The 15,668-nt window shown below is 38.6% G+C and overlaps 1 protein-coding gene across 2 annotated transcripts in view; it reads right to left on the bottom strand.

Annotated features, from left to right (window-relative positions):
* LNPK (lunapark, ER junction formation factor) overlaps nucleotides 1–11,472 on the bottom strand; it is a 72,612-nt gene extending 61,140 nt beyond the window's left edge. The window contains exons 1-4 of one of the 2 annotated variants that reach the window (XM_039250138.1): nucleotides 11,213–11,472; nucleotides 3,679–3,767; nucleotides 2,055–2,096; nucleotides 840–1,027 (exon numbers count right to left, since the gene is read on the bottom strand). In XM_039250138.1, the coding sequence (XP_039106069.1) occupies nucleotides 840–1,027; nucleotides 2,055–2,096; nucleotides 3,679–3,705 (257 nt within the window). In that variant the 5' untranslated portion in view covers nucleotides 3,706–3,767; nucleotides 11,213–11,472. Of the gene's footprint in view, nucleotides 1–839; nucleotides 1,028–2,054; nucleotides 2,097–3,678; nucleotides 3,768–10,873; nucleotides 10,988–11,212 lie in introns of those variants that run through there. The other variant, XM_039250135.1, reaches the window with a different exon arrangement.
* Nucleotides 11,473–15,668: the final 4,196 nt, after the last annotated feature.

The following is a 15,668-nucleotide window of genomic DNA, read 5'->3' as shown; positions in this document are numbered from 1 at the left end:
CAAGACTCCAGTCAAGCCACCTGGGTCTACACAAACTGTGATACAATAGATGGGCGTGGCTCTAAGCTGCTAAATTTGTGGCAATAATAGAAAATAAATACAAAGGCCCTTCCCTGACCCCCACCTCCACCCTTGACTGTGTTAGGGCCTCTGTTAACTGTTCCCATAGCATTTAACACTTCTCTTTCAGAATATTCATCATACTTACTAATTGATATATGCAGTCTAAGATACACAGTCAGAGATTTTTTATTTTTGTATACCATACACCATTATAATCTAATACCTACAAAACAGGTACCCGTAAATACCAAGAATTGTTTCCAATTTTTTACTCAATTGTCTCTCAAAATCCTCAATCATTACACACTTTCAGTAAAGTCCCATATTATAAAATATTTATATTTATCAATTGCTTTATAGCAGTAACTAAGAGAAGGGAAGAGAGATAGAATGAATAGAATATATTTGGAATTACTGGGTCAGTTGTTCCTTTTGTTTTTACAAACCCTTCCTCACTTACCACTACCCACAATCTGAGATTTCCACTCTATGCCCTAAACCCCTAGGGGAGTATGACCATCTATTACAGAATCACAAAAGATTCCCACCTAGAGTCATTACTACTAATGTCACTGACTCATATTCCTCAGATATGTTGAGCTATAAATTAAGGTTTAAAACATTTGGTTTACTTTTTTAAAGAAATACTTTTCAAAATGAAGGAAAAAAATTTACTCAAACTGAGACATTACTATTTCATACTAATGAGAGACTTAACATATTTAAACCACCTGGTCAAAAAGAGGAAAAGTCAACTAAAAGAACAATTTACTTACATCAATGGGAAAGCAAAGAATGGAAGTGTCATCGCAAGTCTTGCTGTAAATTCATCAGGAAGATACCACAAGTATACAATTAAACATGTAAACAGATAGAGAATTGAAGAGTAGAGAATTAATCTTCCAACCCATAATTTTTGTAATCTCTGATTTTTTTCCCTAAATTCTTCCAATGCTTTAATTTCCTGTTAAGAGAAAATTATTCTATATTATTGAAATGAATCTCAAATTTCATACAGAAATCAAAATGTTAACAAAAACTTTTATTATAGAGAGGTTATATAGAAGGAATTGTTGAAAGTCAATGAAATATAATACCTTAATATTTTTAAACAGAACATACAAAAAAGAAAATTAAAAATGAGCTTAAAAACATGAAAATGCTTGTTCTGACAAGTTACTCTTAAATGCAAAATTAAGATACTATTTTTAACCTACCAAATTAGCAAAGATCAAGCATGAAATTGACATCAATAAATAATGTTTATTAAACTAAACAAGTAATAATTCTCCCTTTATAAGGTCTAAAAAAACCTGGCTATAAAATAAATAAAACTGAATTTAATAAAAATTGGGGTGCCTGGGTGGCTCAGTTGATTAAGCATCTGACTCTTAGTTTCAGCTCAGTTCATGATTTCACAGTTTCATGAGTTCAAGCTCCATGTCGGGCGCTGTGATGACAGTGTGGAGCCTGCATGGAATTCTCTGTCTCCCTCTCTGCCCTTCACTCACTTGGGCTATCTCTGTCTCTCTCAAAATAAATGAATGAACTTTTAAAAAAAAATAATTAATAAAAATTGAAACAGTGACCCATAACTAGATTCTCTCAATCTATTCATTACTCTTAATATTCCTAAGGAATAACCATTTTTGATAATGATAGAAAGTATAAAAAGCTGTGAAGTTTGTGGACTGACAAAAATTGTTGCAGACTAGCTTATAATCTACCTTATCCTATCTGTAAGATTGATTTATGCCATGCTCTGCATCTAATTCCATTCTAACAGGTTCTATTGACACAGACTTAAGTCACTGAATCAATCACTTTGGATTTTTTTGAGATAATGTAACATTAAAGTTCTCAGGCTTTCTCTCTATCATCTCTAAATTCCCAAACCAGATCCAGTCTCCAAAATACTCCACACATATACTATACTAATATTCATGTAATACCTAAGACAAATTAAAACACCCCAGAGCTAAAAAACATACCTTATCTATATTTTCCAGAACTTCTACAGTTGAACGTTTTGTCTGTTATAAGAACAGATGGGACATTAAAACTTGTTATTGCAAACTTAGACACATTTTGATTTATAAAATCATAAAAACATTTTTATTCAAAATTTTTTTCAAATGTTGTTAAACAATGTGTATTCCTATTTATTTATAAATAACATTTAGATTTAAATTAAAATTATAAAGGAACTATGTAAGATTAAAGAAAGAAGCATTTTCCTACTTGCCTTTTTTAGTCCTAGAAGTATTTTCAACTCTGATAGCTCATTTTCTACCATTCTTAACCCCAATAGGACATACTTTTATAGAGAGTAAGAAATTTTCCTCCAAGAAAAATTTTCTTAGATATGATTATTCAAAAGAACTCATATATTAAAAATTCAAGACTAAAGATGGTCTGATTTACTGTTGCTAAAAGTCATTTAGGACTCTGAACGTCAAAATCAATAGGCGACCTTCATTCTGTATTCCTAGAGTACTTTTCTGAATATTAGATTTTAAAAGGGCATCTAAGAATTCTTCATTATAGCAGAGCTTGTTTGTTAAAAAATATTTTTTATACACCTAGAATAAAAACCAGCCAAAATGTCTCATACAACACTTGTGAAACCATTTACCAATTATGTACTCAATAATACAAGAGGGTAATGAATATCAATTGATTATAGTTCCCATAAGAGTTGTTAACATTAGGTTGAACCATATGAAATTGCTTTTTATGTAAGTCAAAACTGTTGAATATTGGTAATTTCATATGGTTCAACCTAACAAAGACAAAGAAAAAATAGGCAAATTTGATCCTCAAGCAGAACTGTAGTAAAGTTTTAAAGGGAAGAGCAAGGAGTCCATAGAATACCAATCCAAAACAAAGCAGCTCCAGTAACAGTCCAAAAATTATTATGCCAAGCTTTGCTAGACTCCATTATTATACTAAAAAGGAGTTAAAAATAAGCAAAGTAGTCTGTCTGAGTTACATTATCTCCTCTCAGATTAGAAAAGAGCATGTATTAATATATTTTCTATTTTATAGCATTAAATTGGAGATACTTTCTCTAGGGCCTTAACCAATAAAATCAAACTACATTTTAAATTTTGTTTTAAGCCTCTAATTCTTAAAAGTATATCTAGTATAATTTCAGCAAATATTTATGGCAAGGTTTAAGAAAAAGAGATAGCCTGTAAAAACAGATATTGTATAGCATACAACTATAATTTCAACTATTTCAACCACAACAGTAATTTCAACTACTTTTCAAATAAGATTAAAATGTAGGCAATATAAAGAAAAAAGGCAAGAAAAGATAGCCATCTGCACATGAATGCATATATAAATAAAAATAATTCATAAGTCAAAGTGAAATAACTATTTTAAACAGAGACATTACATACCTACATAGCAAGTAGAACTATTAAAGTCCACGTATAATTCATAAGAACTATAATTCTTATAATCCACAAGAAAAGGAAGAAAATTAAGTAGAATTAGGGATAATATCAAGCTTTACTCAAGTCTATACTACAAAGGAGACTTTTACAAATAGGTTTATGTGACACTTTATATTAGACTAAGAACTGGCCATAAAGAAAAATAACTTACCTTCCATCGAGAAAATAATCCACCCATCTTTTATTTTTAGAAACTGGGCACAATGATAAATATCATGAATTGTTCAAAGGAATTCACAGCTAGAAAAAAAGCAAGTATTTAAAATTTTTAAGTTAAACACACAGCATACCCACTATAAAATACAGATGTTGCAATACTGCCAAAAAATAACATACAATACTAATTTCTTTGGACTCCACTTATGTGGAATTTCAATTCAGAGAGTCTTGGGATAGAGGCTACCCTTCAAGAAATCCCTTCTTCCAAAACAGGACATATTTAAAAGTAAAAATAAGCTGTAAAGGCTTTTAAATGACAAGGTATTTCAGCAGTGTATATGCATGCTACTTTGTAATTTGCTGTTTTTTAAAGTAGGTCCCCTAATGTTGTAAGAAAAGTTTTACTATATTACTTTCACTCCATCCGCTTAGATACAATATTTCTATCATTCAGCTATATCCCAACTAAACTAGTTATTTGGAATTAGGAGCATTTTACAATGTTTAGCATAACATCATTTTACAAGTAATAACAGAAAGCCAACTGGATTTTGAATAGGAAAATAAGGATTACAAGATTACCTGTGACCTTGAGCAAATCATTTAATGCTTCTGGAGCTTTAGTTTTTTTCTGTAAACTAAACTTACTATACCACCATTTTTCACAGGATAGCCTTCATTATTCCCATTTTGCAGATAAGAAACTTAAGTGAGAAGACATTCAGCAATTTGATCAATAGCTCAGAAGAAACATGATTCAAAGCCACTCTATCTTCAGATTTCTGGTCTGTTCACTACTGTTCCAACATCCAAATAAACATTCCTCTCTGAAATTGGGTCTAAGTCCCTCAAATCAGTTGACTTCCATGTCCGTATATCTATGCCCTTATTTTAGCCATTTTTCTAGGATTCTCAAATGTATTATAGTATTACCATATGGATGAAAATGTATCAGTAATCTTAGATTCTAAATCAATTTACCAGTCAATAACTATATAAGTTTTTATTCTTTTAAGTTGAATAGTGAATATATACTTTTACCAGGCATAGTTATATACTGCTAATGTATAAAACTACTTCATTTCCACACACAAAAAAGTTAGGCCATAATTCTTACATTTTTTTAAACCATTAATGTAACCACAAAATAACACCACTACCGAGTAAATACATTCACTCTGCAACACTATTTATAGATTGGAATTAGCATAAGACATATTCATCTTGGGCTTTCTTGGGTAGAGAAGAGCTTAAATACTTTCATTTCCAAAGTGATTTCTAGGACCAGATATACCAATAATCTGTCCTGAAATTTTCTGGTGTTTATAAATATAATGAATGTTAACAGCCACATTTAAGTTGCAACCTAAGTATTATTAATTCTTCAATATTAACTAAGTATTCGAATTTCTAAAATGCAGTTATAGGAAATCCTGAAACTTTAATGAATAAACCTATAACTTTCTAGGTTAAAACATTAAATAGATCTCGAAACCTTCTTAAGATGCTAAAAATACTAAGAAAGGTGACAGGGTGGGGGAGGGGATTTATATGAACCACTTAACTTGGTATTCTCAAAGTATATAGTAATTCTCTACTATTTGGTAATTAACCATATGGTGTCTAGCATAGTGTTTTGTATACAACTGATCTATACACATTTTGGTTTATAACAGTTATATGCCTCCAAGTTAAGTTTGTAGCCATCACAAATCAGGATTTTTAATATGTAAAAGTAATGACAGGGGTGCCTGGCTGGCTCAGTTGGTAAAGCATGGGACTCCTGATCTTGAAGTCATGAGTTTGAGTGCCATGTTGAGGGTAGAGTTGACTTAAAAATAAATAGTTCTTAACCTGGTTGGTTAAGCTTCTGACTTTGGCTCAGGTCGTGATCTCACAGTTGGTGGGTTTGAGCCCCATGTCAGGCTGCCAGCTCAGAGCCTGGAGCCTGTTTCAGATTGATTCTGTGTCTCCCTCTCTCTCTGCTCCTTCCCCACTCGCACTCTGTCTATCTCTCTCAAAAATAAATAAACGTTTTTTAAAAATAGTTCTTTAAAATAACATTGAAAAAAAAGTAATGACAACAATAAAGACACCAGTTAAATAGTAAATACTACTATTTCTCTGGAGCCCCTAAAACAAGTGCCTTACATGTATTTTATTATTTAGGTACTATCATCCCATTTTACAAATGTTGGAAACCGAGGCTAGTGAAGTGATTTGGTCCCAAAAATACTAAGCAGGAGAGCCAGACACAACATTTTACTTTTGACTTTTTATGAAGCAACTAGTTATTCCTAATAACACATAATCAGAAATAAAGTCTGCTTTATATAAATTAGATTGGAATATTTATATATAAAAAATATGAAAGCACCTCTGACATTCTCAAATAGCTGGTAAACAGCTACTGAAGTGGAAAGTAAGTTACAAACACAAGAGACAGTGTTGGTACAGTGTATCATGTAGCCCAATTCCTTCATCTGATTAAATCTGAATGCTTAAATCTGCATGGAAGAGAAGCTAAATGATTTGCCAAATCATTTTGGCAGCTAGCTCCAGTTAGGGGAAAAAGTGGTACAAGAAGTCTGCAAGCACTGCTTTTACTTTTTACTGCATATCACTTTTTAAGTATGTATAATATGAAATATATGCATAATGTTGCAATTAATACCAGCCTTGATATCAGTTACTTGCTTGGAGAATTGTTATGGTGTCAATGAAATAAACTATGCCTTAGCCTTTAAGATTCCTGAAGCAGATTATCCTGTTTCAGAATTTGTCCTCTAAAACAACATTGTGGTAAATAGTCATTAAATGCTATATTCATGCTTTCGGGATCATTATCAAAGAATGAGTCAACTTTCATTGTTCCAGCAATTTTCCTATCAAATTCCAGTATTTAAGAAGCTGATTGGTTACAATACACAAGTAATGGTAGTACTTTCCAACAGATATGAAAGTATAACGGGACGCCTGGGTGGCTCAGTTGGTTAAACGTCCGACTTCAGCTCAGGTCATGATCTCACGGTTCCTGGGGTCAAGCCCCACTTCGGGCTCTATGCTGACAGCTAGCTCAGAGTCTGGAGCCTGTTTCAGATTCTCTATCTCCCTTTCTCTGACCCTCCCCTGCTTGCACTGTCTCTCTCAAAAATAAATAAAAAACGTTTAAAAAAATAAAAAATGAAAGCATAACAAAATTAAGTAAATCAACTTTCTCTATAGCTTTAACTTCATATCTCTTCTGTTTTCCAACAATTTTTCCTTCCTTGCCATACTCCAATTCCTGTGGCCCATTACTTTCTATGAAACCTTGGTTAAATAAGTTATTTAACCTCTCAGTAGCTTCATCTGTAACAGAAAGATAGCTAAGGACCCTCTTTTAAATGTCAGAAGGCTTGGGACACCTGGGTGGCTCAGTCAGTTAAGCAGCCAACTTCGGCGCAGGTCATGATCTCGCGGTTCGTGGGTTCAAGCCCTGCATCGCAGCTCTGGCTGTCAGCCCAGAGCCTGGAGCCTGCTTCAGATTCTGTGTCCCCCTCTCTCTCTGCCCTCCCCTGCCCACGTTCTGTCTCTCAAAAATAAATAAATATTAAAAGAAAATAAAAATAAACATTAAAAAAATCTTAATATTGAAAGGCTAAACTGACATAATGTATTCTAAAGTATTTACAGCAGTGTCTGACACATAACTAATTCCTCAATACAAATTGTTTTTACTGCTGTGGTCATTGCTGTTTCCTAATCTATCTCTTCCAACAAACGCAAAATAAAGAGGAAGCAAATAACTACCATTTCTTTGAGAAGCATAAATCAATGTCTGCCCTTGAGTGGACAGATGGCTCAGTCTCAAGTGGCTTGTCCCCAAGAATTCTTCCATGAATGTGTAAAGTCTCTTTCCACTCTGATATCACAGTGGCACCTGACATGACCTTAAGAGCTGGGCGCATCTAATGTGTTTTCCAATAAATAATTATGCCCACCATATTATTTCAATGTTTTGAATGTTCAACGTTAACTGATATTCACACTCAGGTTTGGGTCTCCAAATTTAAAATCTTGGGTCATTTCATTCTTACATTTTCATGACTTACTTCAAGTCATATTAAAATAATGGACTAGGGATGTAGCTCAGTAAACTGAGCATCCAACTCATAATTTTGGCTCAGATCATAATCCCAGGGTCATGGAATTGACCCTCGCTCAGGCTCCGTACTGAGCATGGAGCCTGCTTAGGATTCTCTCTCTCCCTCTCTCTCTGCGCCTCTCCCCATGCCAAAAATGAATGTATGTATGTATGTATGTATGTATGTATGTATGTATGTATTCATTTTTTTAAATAATGGAGGGGCACCTGAGTGGCTCAGTTGATTAAGCAACCAACTTTGGCTCAGGTGATCATCTCCTGGTTCGTGAGTTGGAGCCCCACATTGGGCTCGCTGCTGTCAGCGCCAAGCCTTTTTCAGATCCTATCTCCCCCTCTCTCTCTCTGCCTCTCCCCGCTGGCATTCTCCCCCCTAAAAATAAACATTTCAAAAAAATTTTAAAAATAAAATGAAAAAAATAAAGGAGTAAAAAAGGTCTGGATTCAAAATATGGCTCAACCACATACTAGCAATGTGATCTTGGGTAAATTAAACTCTCTAAGCCTCAGTTTTCACAGTTGTATAGTGGGTGAAAATATCTACCCTTTACAGAATTATTGTATGAATTAAATGAAATTATATATCATTTGACACAGTGCCCAACAAGTAGTGAGTACATAATAAGCTGTAGCCACTATTATTACTATTATCAGAAAGCTCTCCTAGTACAGACAATACTCCTCATACAGACGCCTTTCTTTCTAAACTTATAAAGTACCTGTTTTCATAATTTTAAAATTGGAAAAATCAGTTACAGTTTGTACTTTATTTTTTTTTATTTTATTTTATTTCTAGGAGAGAGAGAGAGACAGCATGAGCAGGGGAGGGTCAGAGAGAGAGGGAGATACAGACTCTGAAACAGGCTCCAGGCTCTGAGCCGGCAGTCAGCACAGAGCCTGACGTGGGCCTCGAACCCACGAACCGCGAGATCATGACCTAAGCGAAAGTCGGACGCTTAACTGACTAAGCCACCCAGGTGCCCCTCTCTTTTTCTTTTGCCATGTCCAATCATCTATTTATCACATCCAGTATATTTTTCATTGAATAATTTGTAGTTTTCATCTCCAGAAGCCTGATTTGGGTCTACTTAACTTCTCGAACATCTCAAATGCAGTTATGTAGTTAGAATAACTGTTTTATGTCCTTGTTAGATCAAATTCTNGCTCTGAGCCGGCAGTCAGCACAGAGCCCGACGCGGGGCTCAAACCCACGAACCGCGAGATCATGACCTAAGCGAAAGTCGGACGCTTAACCGACTAAGCCACCCAGGCGCCCCAACAGTTTGTACTTTAAATGAAACTGTTCTGCTCTCATTTACTCTAGTATTAAAAAAATAAAACAAAATATTCTGCTGGCTCTTCCATTAAAATAATCCTACAGGCCTTTAACAGCAAAGCAAGTTAACTTTCAAAGCAAGTTAACTTTTATATTTACCAACTTCCAAACCTAAGTGGAAACTATTCAGTGACCATCAACAGTACCTCTATACTGTACTATTCAATTTAAGTTTAAGAGTGATTTGTTCTAGAACTCTAACTTTCAAATATCCTAACTAAAAGGCAACTCTGAAATATACCAAACCACATTTATTGCTCAAAAATAAAACTGCTGAAAAGAAGTACACCTCTAAAAGTAATTTTACTATACATTGATTAATTCTGGTCTTCATGGTAAGCTGATGCTCATTCTGAACTAAACACTTCCAAGAAATGATTATTTAATTAGAAAGGTTTCTATATTAAATCATAGCTGTTTGATAGTCATAGAACTTCTTTTCTGACATTCTCTCTCAAGTTATCATATAAACACTAAGTAAGCTTATTAATAGTGTTGGGCTGATGTTAACAGATGACAGAGAAACTTAAAATTCTCATTTTAAATGCACCATTCTTGCTTTTAAAAACGTGTTCAAAATCAACTTCCTCCTAAAATGGAACTATGGAGGCTGCAGAGAACAAGAAATGAGCGTTCCCTGCCAGTTTGGACCTATGCCTGAAGCCAAGCTTACTCAGATGCACACATACTGCTGTGAACGGGGTCATTTCTGTCAGTGGTGACACCCAAGCCAGATAGAGAGGAAAAAACAATTGACACAAACCAGAAGCCAACTGGGAAAAGCAGAACAAGGAAAATTCAATGAGTCACCAGTTTCATTACCACGAGGGCACCATCAGCAAAATGGAGTTCACTAATCCCAACTCTCAATACCCATACACAATATTAAAAAATTAAACTATTTTCTTTAAATATTTTATTTTTAAGTAATCCCCACACTCAATGCGGGGCCCCAACCGATAACCCTGAGATCAAGAGTCGCATGCTCCACCGAACCCAGCCACCCCAAAGAAATAAACTATCGATGGAGTCTAAATTTGCTCTTCTCCCTTCGGCTGTCCCAAGCCACCTACGCAACCTCGCCCTGCCCTCCACTCTTACACCGCCCACCGTCTCTCAAATAAGGACAACGGTGGAAGAGAGGCTTCTCTTAGCAGCACGGAATCCACGCCCACACGGCTGGGCCGAGCAGCATGACACTGACAGTTTTCGGTCCCTCCCAATCCTTGGCGCCTCCGCACAACTCAGAGGAGGGGGGAAAAAAAAGATAGGGAGAACACTCCAGTGACAGCTTAGCGTAGAACCTTCTGACCCTTCGTCTCGACATAGGTGGGGCAAAGAGCCGGTGCTCTGCTCAACCCGGACACCCACACCGGAATCCCTGAGAGCAAGGCGGGGAAACCACCTCCCCTCCGCGGGGATAGGTGGGGGAATGGGGGTTTCAGCACGCCAGAGATCCCCCTGGCACTTGGCTGGGGAATCAAGGGAGAGCAGGCGGCGAGGTTGGTTAGCGCGGGGCCCGGCGGGAGTTCGACGAGCCGCCGCCGCCGCCGCCGCCGCCTCAGAGAGCTTAGGCCACTGGGCATGAGGCGGGGGCGCCTGGGAGAGGCGAGCGGGGGAACCGGGAGCGTCTTTCCCAGGGAAAAGCGGGGCGCGCTTCCCCTTTGCCGGCACCCCTCCCAACTGCCCTCATTTTAAGCGTTCTACCTGCAAGAAGCGGGCAAAGCCCGGCGCTTGCGTCCCGGTCGGCCAGCTTCGGCGGCCACCGCGCAGCCTGCCTCCCGAGCAGGCAGCAGCCACCACTGACAGAGCGATGGGCCCCGCCAAGTCCTTCCCATCAAACCCCGCGCTTCCGCCGCCCGCCAATGGGCGCCGCGGCCGGCGCGCGCGCCGCTCCCCGGTCACGTGACTGTGACCCGAGCGGACAGTGGGGGGCGGGTCAGTCGGGCGGTTAGCCCGGGGTGCCTGTGTCTCATTCTTCCGCGGCTAAGCAGGGTGCTACTCGTTATGTTTCAGGGGTACACTGCCATTTATTCTGAGTCTTACCAATTACATTTACTTCTTACTCTTCCTCTGCCCCCTATTCTTCTCAAGCCTGTTCTGTCCTGTCTCGCTGGAGAATGGTCCTAGACTGCCGCGAGAGAGACGAGGGCGGTTGAAGGTGGAAATGAGCGCGTCCGGAAGGTCTCTGCCTTGAGGAGTCCCAGCTCAGCTGTCAACCAGCCGGCAGCAGTGCAAGCTAATAGTACCACACAGCTTAGAAGAGGCCAGTTCCCAAACAAGCCAGTGGAGAAAATTCAGCCTAGGCCCCAAGAGTGCTTGAGGCTTTTATCACCAGGGGACGTCAAAAAGGGTCATTTGATGACAGGTCGCTTACCACACCCGTGTGTGGTAAGCTTCAAGGGCCAACATGGTGTTGATTTCAAACCCGTGTATGGCATAAGCTGAGTTTTCTATTTCAAAACTCTTACCTCGAGAATACGCCCTTCATAGGTTATGATCCGTGGGCCCGCGAATAAACCACCCAGGCTACGTTCACCTCAGATTTGAAAATTGGCTAAAGAGCGTTCAGTTTCCTGGTCAACTGGAAATGATAAGTCTATGACATTGTCAAACAAATGACAAACAAAAGATACTTGAACCACACAAGGCAACAGTGGAGAAGGGTAGAAAAAACAAGCAAAAGCAAAAGTTTTACCTCTGTGACCTGTCTTAACTCTTTGTGCGAACATTTTTTGTGGGATTTTTTTTTAATTTTTAGTTACGTAGGCGTTTTAAAATAATGTTTCTGTGAATTTTAAAGACTATAATTGTGTGAATGTGCTACATTTAAACTTTGACAGTGCGAGCAAATAAGGTGAAGTAGAAAGCTGAACATAGGACCTAGTTGGTAAGAATAATATACTGGAAGCTACCAGATAATTCACTGTGGAATTCCTTGTCCTAACTTACAGCATTTTAAGCTTGAAAGGATGAAGGGCAGGGAGCCAGAGTTTACTTCTTGTGTACTCTGGGTCAGGCGCTTTACAAACTTGAAAAAAATGAAAACAAACATTTCTTTTAATATGGAAATTTAACCATTTTGTTTTTCATCCTATGCTATTTCAAAGTCTGTTTTTTTAAAGGCCTATGCAGTTATGCAAATATACCTCCTCAACTCAAGAATATATTTTCCTAAACTAACAGGAAAGAAATGTTTTCCACTTGCTAATGATCTGTTCTCTTGTTTTAATTGGGCCATCAAGGTCTGTTGCAAAGTGAGGGAGAAGAACCAGGAGCAGAGGAGACAAAGAAGAGCTAGATGGGCGCCAAAGATCCCGAAGCAGGTTCCAGGCTCTGAGCTCTCAGCACAGAGCGCGACACGGGGCTCGAACCCACAAACCGTGAGATCATGATCTGAGCCAAAGTGGGATGCTTAACCAAATAAGCCACCCAGGCACTCCACCTTTTCACTCTCTTAATAATGTCTTTTAGGGGCTCCTGGGTGGCTCAGTCAGTTAAGGGTCCGACTTTAGCTCAGGTCATGATCTCAGGGTTTGTGAGTTCAAGCCCCATGTCGGGCTCTGTGCTGACAGCTCAGAGCCTGGAGGCTGCTTCGGATTCTGTGTCTCCTTCTCTCTCTGCCCCTCCCCTGCTCTCTCTCTCTCTCTCTCTCTCAAAAATAAATAAACATTTTTAAAAATTTTTAAATACTGTCTTTTGATGAAAAATTCATAATGGAGTCATTTATCACTCTTCTCCTTTGTGAGTAGTGGTGTCTGTATCCTGTTGAAGAGATCTTTTCCTACCCAAAGATCATTAAGATAGTCTCTTATATTGTCTTATGTTGTTTTGCTTTTCAAATTTAGTTCTAAGCATACCTGAAATTAACTTTTTATAAATGAAGAAAGGGAGGCACCTATCATCCTCATACCTACCCCCACCCTCAATGTGGAAAATTAAAGCAGCACCGCTTATTGTCAGGTGGTCCTCTCCATCCTACCCTGCAGTACTATCTTGGTCATAAACCAGGTAAGTAGTCATGTATGTGTGGATTTGTTTCTGGCCTTCAGATTCTATTCCATTGGTCTATTTTCCTTTTTATATATTGCTGGATTTGATGTGCTAATATTTTGTTTAAGATCTGGGAGTCTCTCCCATTTTGTTTAAGAAATGAGGAAAAAGGGGGCGCCTGGGTAGCTCAGTCAGTTAAGCATCTTGTGGTAGGAACCCCTCCCTAAGGAGAAAGAAAAAAATGAAGAAGAGAGGAGAGAAGACTTCAAGGTCACCTAGATAGGAGTCCAGCTGCCTACATCCCCCATGTTCTTGTAAACTGAAACAACTTAATCAGACTGCATGTTTATGTGTGTTACCATATATGGGAGACAAAGAAATAGAAAATGCATTAAAAAACCTATGCCATATGATGTGGGCCGCTCAGTTCTTTTGGGTACGAACCCAACTGAGCGGTGCCGGCAAAATAAAGTTGCTTCCTGGAAAGAAAAGTCTCGGTGTCACGACTCTCTGAGCGAGAATCCTGCAACAATCTGGCTCTTGATCTTAGCTCAGGTCTTGATATCAGGTTCATTGAGTTCAAGCCCCACACTGGGCTCTGTGCTGGGCATGAAGCCTACTTAAAAATAAAATAGAATACTAGGGCACCTGCGCGGCTCAGTCGGTTGGGTGTCTGACTACGGCTCAGGTCATGATCTCACATTTCGTGAGTTTGAGCCACACATCCAACTTTGTGCTGACAGCTCGGAGCCTGGAGCCTGCTTTAGATTCTGTGTCTCCCTCTCTCTCTGCCCTCTGCCACTTATGCTCTGTCTCTCTCTGTCCCTCAAAAATGAATAAACATTTAAAAATTTTAAATAAAATAAAATAATAGAATGGAATGGAATACAATATAAAATAAAATAAGAAAAGAGGCAAAATTGAAGATAAAGGCAGGAAAAGACTATCTGCTGTGAGACACAAACCAATAGATGAGAAAGAATGAGATTGATCTCTATTTTTCTTTCTGGTAGTGTCCTTCTTTGGGTTTGGCATTAAAATTGCACTAACAAGACACAAAATAAGTTGGGGAATATACTTTTTTTTCCAACTCTCATGTCATTTTTATTCATTTATTATTGTCTTTGAAGCCAGATTACTAAGAAACCGCCCCCCCACAATCCCATTTAGATCTTCATTAAAATTTCTTTGTGTGTATTAATTTAAGGGGCAATTATATCCTTCCACATGAGTTTTTTCTTTCTGGAATTTGGTATAATTCTGTATTTGTTCAAGGGTCTTTATACATTACCCCCCCCAAAAAAGATTATCATTTTCATCATACAGGTCTCATACCTTAAAGTAGGCAGAATTCTAGATGTCCTCCATAATTCTCATCCCCTGATTAGTCAGTAAAACACTTACCCAGGTCCTACTGTGAAGGAATTTTCCAGATGTAATTAAGGATATAAATTATCCTGAACAGGGGCCCCTGGCTGGCTCAGTTGGTAGAGCATCTAACTCTTGATCTCAAGATCATGAGTTCAAGACCCCATTGGGTATAGAGATTACTTTTTTAAAAATTACCCTGAGGGCACCTGGATGGTTCAGTTCACTGAGCATCCAACTCTTGATTTTACCTAAGGCCATGATCTCACAGTTCATGGGTTCGAGCCCCACATCAGGCTCTGCACTGATGGCACAAAGCTTGCTTGATATTCTCTCTCTTCCTCTCTCTCTGCATCTCCCCCTGCTTTCCCTCTCTCAAAAATAAATAAACATTTTTTTAAAAACTATCCTGTATAATCTAGGCAGGCCCAGTCAAGCCACCTGAGCCCTTGCAGAGGAAATTTCTCTAGCTGGAGTCAGTCAGTGAGATTTGGCAGAAGAGGGAAGCTGAGAAGAGAGATGAGTAGCAGCAGAGGAGGTCAGAGAGATTCAGATCACGAGAAAGACCCCACCCATTTCTGCTGACTTTGCAAATGGAGCAAAAAGGAGCCCAAGCCAAGGAATGTAGGCAGGCTCAAGAATCTGAGAACGTCTCCTGGCTGACAGCTGGCAGGCAAACTGAGAACTCAGCCCTACAGCTTCATGGAACCGAATTCTGTCAGCAACCTAAATGAACCTAGAAACAGAGTCTCCCTTTGAGCCTCCAGAAATGTATACAACCTGCTGATACCTTGATTTAAACACAGAACAGAGAACCAGCTGAGCCACAGTGTGCCTAGATTTCTGACTCCCAGAATTGTGAGAGAATAAATGGCAGCAAAAGAAACTACTATACGCCTTTCTTCTTAAGGAAAATATTTTTGGGGGCTCATCAAGTAAGCCTTGGTGATGGTACCAGAAAGGTCACCTTCCTCAAATCCTGTGGCCGAGATTGTTTCGCCTTTAAGAATCCAAACTAAAAACTGCCCGAGAGAGAGGTGACCCTGGATGCTACTCGGCTACCTCCTGAAGGTGGGCTTGGTCGACAAGATAATAGTACTTGGAAGGAGTGGGACAACAAACCAGGGAAAGCACAGACCTA

The sequence above is a fragment of the Hyaena hyaena genome, unplaced genomic scaffold, assembly GCF_003009895.1.
Source record: "Hyaena hyaena isolate Hyena2069 unplaced genomic scaffold, ASM300989v1 scaffold_359, whole genome shotgun sequence".
In the NCBI taxonomy this organism is placed as follows: Eukaryota; Metazoa; Chordata; class Mammalia; order Carnivora; family Hyaenidae; genus Hyaena; species Hyaena hyaena.
The sequence above is the reverse complement of the archived record's forward strand: the minus strand, read 5'-3'. Positions and strand labels throughout refer to the sequence as shown.